Here is a 7040-nt window from a genome sequence, read left to right on the forward strand (position 1 = left end):
TCCTACCTTGGGTACAAGAATGTTGTGGGGAATGATGCTGAATGCCTTGCTGACTTCCAGGTAACAGACCACCACTGGTAACAGACCATCAATGTTATCCCCACGTCCACAACCCTGTCCTTTCATCACAAAAAGAAAAGAGGATGGACAGGCACAACCTGCCCTGGGCAAACCCCGTCACCTTCTCTTCAAGACACCCAGAAATGGGGTCCCAGTGGACATGCTCTGGAGCACAGCCCTTAGTTCCCCTGCTCACCCATTGGCCATTTTGAAAAGTGCACACACTGTGTGAGAGCTGCCAGTGGTCAGGGAGTCCCCCCAGTCTCCATGAGCTTTCACAGATGGTGGAGAGTGGCCTCACTGTGACATGGTCCTGCTGTCCCAGCTCCTGGGATGCTGCCCCTGCTGTCCCATAGACTGGAAAGGATTGTGTTAGTTCCAGTGACCCCTGCCTTGATCCCCATGGTTGTTCTGACTCCAGTCAAAGAGGCCTGGGAGATCTTCCTGGAGAAGAAGGAGAACAAGAAGACACAGGGATTCTCACCTCTTATTAAATTCTTGAGTGGCCACACAGTGTCTTTGTTTCTCGTTCAACTGTTCCTGCAGTAGTAACAGCTCATTTTGGGCCCTTGAATTGCCTTACAGATCTAGACCTGGGACACATTGCTGGTGAAGAGGGATGACAAAAGGACACAGGGATTCTCACCTCTTTCTCTTATTAAATTCATCAGTAGCTACAAAGTGTCTTTGTTTCTCCTTTAACTGTTCCTGCAGTAGTAACAGCTCATTATGGGGCCCTTGAATTGCCTTACAGGTCTGGACTGAGTTCTGATCTGGACTGTTGCTGTGCTTGGAGGCTGCTGTCCTTGAGACCAGATGAACTCACTCCTGCCACCCTGCCTGGCAGTTCATTCCATCCGTGTCACAGCTCTGTCTGCAGCACTGACAGCTCCAGCTCCCCAGTCAGGTCCCTGGCTGAGGACATTGCTTCACATCTGGGCTGAGCCACCCCAGCTGTGGCACCAGCCCAGCTCTGACCTGCACAAGAAACCTGGTACCAAGTGTCCAAGAGCCCATGTGTGCAAAGGCTTTGAATCAGAGCACAGACATGACATGGCCAAAGACTGATGAATGTCTCTCTAGACCTGGGAGTGTGAAACCAGAACAAAATACCTGAAGTCATTCAGCCGAAGATATTCCTCCCCCAGCCTGGAGATATTAGATCCTTTGCTGTAACATTCTTGGTGTCCTGTCTAATGGTGGGACAAGAAAAGATGATTCTCATACCGATTCATTTTTTAAAATGAAAAATACAATGCTGGAAAGAAGTGTCTCTTCAGAGGAGAGAGAATCAACATCACTGATTACTTCAACTTCAAAGTTGTGCCACTGGAGCCCCAGAGACACCTGGATGAGCCCAGAGGGGACAGAGAAAGGGACATCATGGGCTGCTCCTGTGCTGCTGAGCTGGGCTGGGCTCCTGGGACACAGGGAGCTCATGGCAGCGGCAGCGCTGCAGAGAGACAGCTCTGCCCAGGAGCAGCTCCTCTGCACACGCAGCTGGGCTGAGGGCTCTGCCTGCAGCACCGAGGGCACAGGAGACAGGCAGAAGGAGATTTAAGGCAGTGTGGGGTGGCTGGTTGCTGAGGATTCAATGAGACAAATCACAGTTCTAACACGGTAAGTCTCTGGCTGTAGGACAATGCAGCTGCATTTCCTGGAGGGAGACCCTAAGCTGGTACATCCCACAATTTACAATTTATCTGTCAGGTCTCTGTAACAGTATCTGTTGTAGAGGAGAAGAACACACTCCAGAGCAGGGCTTCCCTGCTGCACTGTCAGAGGGACAGGGAATGATGACAACTTCTGCTGAGGGTGACTGCAGGGGGAGCACCCAGGGGTGCCCAGGGCTGTCCTGCAGAGCAGGGTCCCTGTCCGAGGGAGATCGCCACGGTGCTGTGGGGACAAGCTGTGGGGGGAAGGACCATCCCCAATAAAGGCAGGAAAGGTGCTTCTGCTGTGGAGAGGGTGCTGTGTGGGTCAGGGCTGCTCACACATCCAGATCACCTGCAGGTTTTTTCTAAGGCGATGCCCCAATGACAAGATCAATGTAAGGATTAGCAGACCTATAAGGAGCTTTCCTGAGCCTGTCTTTTCAGTTTCCTCTCCGAGGGGGTGGGGGGTGCAGGAAAGGATAAAATGAAAACGAGCTCTCATGCTGAAACAAGTCACTGAGACTCCTGAACTGCAACTCTGAGTGATCAGTACATCTGCCAGAAGGCTCATGACATCCCTTTCCCACCCCTCTGCCTGTGCACAGCACCCGCATCACCTTGGCTGGACCCGTCAGCCTTAGTCTGACCTGTCCTGGTTTCCAGCCTGCAGACAGGAAGATGCCCCCAGGCAGCGCCCTGTGAACAGGCAGGATCTGTAGGGCCAGGGGGAGGGCACAGAGGGTGGGATGGTCTGTGAACACCAACAGGGAAGAGACATGGACAGGGAAACACCTCCCAGGGGAGAATCTCCAGGCAGCAGGGAAATGATCAGAAATGAGAGGAAACTGAACCTGGAATTGTTATGGGAGGGAGAACAGAGAAAAGTCCCTGTGACCCCCTGCAGGTCAGATCCCTCCTGTGAGCAGCCCCCTGGCCTCCTGTCCCACCCAGCAAAGCCTCTGCCCTCAGGGCCGGGGGCTCCAAGGCATGAAGCAGCTCCTGTGCAGCCAGAGCTCCAGTTCCTCTGCAGAGCACAGGGGCTGAGAGCAGCTGCCCGGCAGTGTTGGTGTCTGGGAGGTGGCTGCACAGCTGGGGAAGGGGGACGCTGTCTGAGTGCCCGGCTGCCTCTGCCCTGGCCTCTCTCACACCCACCCTCACCGCATTTTCCTTCTTGCTCCCCTGCTCTGGGTCACTGCAGTTGGGATCTTGTTCTTGCTGTCAGGCTCTCTGGGGATGGCAGTTTCAGCTGCAGAGTCACAGCCTGATCTTGTGGGTCCTTTCCTGCAGGTGTGTCCATGGGCACACGTGTCCCAGCTTTGCTCTGACCTGTGGGCTGTGGGCAATGCAGTCTGTGGGGCTGGGGAATGAGCCGTGTGTGTCTTGGACTAAACGTTGTGTGCTGAGACCTTAGGAAAAGGTGAGACCTGTCATGGTCTGAGGTGGATCCCTCTGCTCTCAGCAGTGCCTGGTGGCTTTTCAGGGTAACATGGGAGTGTGATCAGCCCCCATCTCAGAAAGGTGCCAGCCCAGGGCAGCTGGAGCAGGACAGAGGGACAGAGCAGCTGCCCTCACTCTGCACTGACCCACAGGCACCCTCTGCTCCCGCAGGACTCCCTTTGTTCTCCCTGAGTGCAGCAGAAATGCTGACGGTTCCTGACACCCAACAACACTCTGCAGTGTATATGGGGGGAGATGTAAAAATACCTCGAACTCTTAAACTACCTTCACCATCTCTGTTCCCTATCACTGGGAAAGCAAGTGCTGGCAGAACTTCTGTATTAGCAGAACCAAGATAGACCCCACCATTCCTGTGGCCCCACTTCTGCCCAGCTGGGCTGACTTATTGACGGCCCATGGGCAGAGGCCCTGCTTTTGATTGCTCATTTTCCAGCACCGAACAGGGCTCCAGGCACAGTGCTGAAGAATGTTCTCCTAGAAAATCAAAAGGGTGTCTGTGTGTGACAGGGGAGGGTCTATGGGAGTTGGTTTGATTTTTGTCAGAGAACACGATTTTGGCTTCACACTGTCTTTTTTTTCTCATGACAGTGCCCCATGTTCAGGAAAAGCAAATGTCCAACAGCAGCTCCATCACCCAGTTCCTCCTCCTGCCGTTCACAGACACACGGGAGCTGCAGCTCTTGCACTTCTGGCTCTTCCTGGGCATCTACCTGGCTGCTCTCCTGGGCAACGGCCTCATCATCACCACCATAGCCTGGGACCAGCACCTCCACACCCCCATGTACTTCTTCCTGCTCAACCTCGCCCTCCTCGACCTGGGCTCTATCTCCACCACTGTCCCCAAATCCATGGCCAACTCTCTGTGGGATACTAAGGTCATTTCCTATGCAGGGTGTGCTACACAACTCTTTCTGTTTGTCTTTTTAGCTTCAGCAGAGTATTGTCTTCTCACCATCATGTCGTACGACCGCTACGTTGCCATCTGCAAACCCCTGCACTACGGGACCCTCCTGGGCAGCAGACCTTGTGTCCACATGGCAGCAGCTGCCTGGGCCACTGGGTTTCTCTATTCTCTGCTGCACACGGCCAATACATTTTCACTGCCCCTGTGCAAGGGCAATGCCCTGGGCCAGTTCTTCTGTGAAATCCCCCAGATCCTCAAGCTCTCCTGCTCACACTCCTACCTCAGCGAACTTGGGCTTCTTGTGGTTAGTATATTAGTAGTATTTGGCTGTTTTGTGTTCATCGTGGTGTCCTATGTGCAGATCTTGAGGGCCGTGCTGAGGATCCCCTCTGAGCAGGGACGGCACAAAGCCTTTTCCACCTGCTTCCCTCACCTGGCCGTGGTCTCTCTCTTTGTCAGCACTGCCATGTTCACCAACCTGAAGCCCCCCTCCATCTCCTCCTCATTCCTGGATCTGGTGGTGTCTGTTCTGTACTCAGTGGTGCCTCCAGCAGTGAACCCCTTCATCTACAGCATGAGGAACCAGGAGCTTAAGGATGCCCTGTGGAAACTCATTTCCCCCTTTTTTCTGAAGCAATAAACTGGCCGTCTTCTTCTATATAGGAATTTTAATGTAGCTAATTAGAAGCCCAGCCTGTCAACTGTTTTTTTTGGTGTTGTTGGTTTTTTTCTTATTGTCATAATGTTTCATTCCCTTTTTAATTCACTGCTGGCTTTTCTTTTATAACTGTTGGCTGCTTAAATGAGCAGCAGTGCTCTCCTTCTCTCTAAACAGAATAAAGGGCTCTTTAGTGACTTCTTTATCACTCTGTCCTTCCTGCAAAGGCTTTTTGGAGCTGCAGAGACAGTTCCTGTGCGTGGGTGGAGGGGAAAACAGCTCTGGCATGGCAGCCCTGCCAGGGAGCAGCAGCGCTTGTTCTTCCAGAGCTGTTCTGGTTCCACTCCCACACTCTCCTTCTCATCCCTGGTGTTGGTGCAAGGCCTGAGTGCTCTGGCAGCTTGGTCACCGTCCTGCTGTGTGTCAGTCCTGTGGGCGCAGGCAGGGACAGGCAATGGGCACTGCTGTGACAGAGCTGGACTCACAACAGCCTTTCCAGACAGAAAGGTGATCTCCTCAGGGCAATACACGATGGTTTATATCTTCAAGCATATGCTTACGATAGTGTCCCACAGATTCAAACACCAGTGTACAGCTGAACAGTGTGTGTGTGCAGGGCTGGCACACAGCAGTGTCCTCTCACAGCCAGGCTCCTGCCAGAGACCTGCAGGACCAGCAGAGCAGGGGCTGGGCTGTGCCCATGTGCACTGGACACCCCACAGAAACTGCCCCAGGACATCGTCATGGACTGGCCCCTCTTAACCACCATTTCTAGCTCTGGCCTCTCTCTCCCACTCACAGAAGTTGTTCTTCCCTCCATGGAGGGACACGGAATGAGTAGGTCAGAAATTCATGTCTGCATTGTTCTGATGAGATGTGAGCACGCACATCATGGATGTGAGGTGAGAAGAACCAGGTGAACACTAACGACACCAGCTATTCCTGGGGGTTCCATGAAGGCCTGTGGGACAGACAGTGTTTCAAGGTCACTTAACGTTGGGAGTAACAGCCCATAGGAAACCACCCATTGGGATCTTCTTCCTTGAACTAAGATCCCCGTGTCCATTCCTCATGACGTGGGACATCTCAGAGCAGGATGACACACCACAGGGCTGAGGTGTCTCCCATCCTTGGGAGTGGCAACATGAGGCCAAAGGAACACTGTGATTCCTGCCTCTGTGTAAAAGGGACAGACTCTGTCTCTGAGCATCCCTGGGTGCATAAGAATTTCTGAGACTGGCTGAACCCTGGCATTTCTGTGTGTGACTCCAGGAACAATCCCCATGGGCCCAGTGAGATTCATCTCAGCTGCTGGGACAGGCTCATTGCAAGTGCTCCTATCTGCTCCATCACCATGGCCCATGATGTTGGATTGTGCTTTCAAGAGTGACAGCAGAATCAGAGTCAAGTTCCGAGGTCCTCAAGAAAGGAAGATGTCAAGCCCATCTTCAAGAAGGGCCTGAAGGAGGATTTGAAGAATACAGGGCTGGTCAGCCTACCTCTGTCCCTGGGAAGGGGATAGGCAGCATCTTCCTGCACCTGTTTCCGGGAACCTGAAGGACAAGGAAGGGATTGCTGAACCAAAACGAGCGGAAAAACCAATGAGTCCCAAGAAATGCTCTGGACTCATTCCAGAGCTTTAGACCCCCAGGAAAGGGCTCAGTGGCAGTGCAGCCCAGCCAGTTGCATCTGTGTCCCTCACTGAGCAGAACAACCAGTGTGCAGTCACCCAATGGTTCTGCAGCCAACCTGCTCTGCAGAGCATCAGTGCCAGGTTGGGGCCCTGTGGGGAGCACAGGATGGGGCCAGGAGCACGAGAGCAGATCAGAGGAGGGATGGGGGAGATCAGACAGGAGCTGACCTGGGCTGGAAATTGCTCTGCAGAAAAAAAATGCTGGTGTTCAGCTGCCCCAAGATAACACCCAGAGTTTAGGGTGCAGGGCCAGAAGTCCTTGTTCTCCTGGTGCTTCTCCAGGCCTGGGAAGTAGCTGGAGAAGGATTGGTGTCCCCCACTTGCCATCTCTTAGTGCATCATCCCTCGTGAAGCGTGGCATGGAAAGCAAGTCTGGGACCCTGTGTCCGGACTTGCACTGAAGAAAGTATTCACCCAGAAGCCACATCCTTTTGCTCTGGTACTTCAGTCCTGGTGCTCATCACATGTCCTTAAGACAAACTTATGCACCCCTCTTGTCAACCTTACCCCAAACGTCACCCCTAGACAAGGCTCATGAGCTGGGGCTGAACTGGAGAACTGGGGTCCAGCTGTGACCAGAGGAAGGACAAGGCCTGTCCTGGGTCCTCTAAA

General features: G+C 53.3%; 1 protein-coding gene across 1 annotated transcript; it reads left to right on the top strand.

The window, feature by feature from the left end:
* Positions 1-3784: 3784 nt before the first annotated feature.
* On the top strand, positions 3785-4717 carry LOC309452929 (olfactory receptor 14J1-like; the record flags this gene model as incomplete). The annotated part of the gene is made up of 1 exon (XM_082077584.1): positions 3785-4717. The coding sequence occupies one exon, from the start codon at positions 3785-3787 to the stop codon at positions 4715-4717; it is 933 nt and encodes a 310-aa protein (XP_081933710.1).
* Positions 4718-7040: the final 2323 nt, after the last annotated feature.

This window comes from Streptopelia decaocto (assembly GCF_964273445.1).
Source record: "Streptopelia decaocto genome assembly, contig: HAP1_SCAFFOLD_58, whole genome shotgun sequence".
In the NCBI taxonomy this organism is placed as follows: domain Eukaryota; kingdom Metazoa; phylum Chordata; class Aves; order Columbiformes; family Columbidae; genus Streptopelia; species Streptopelia decaocto.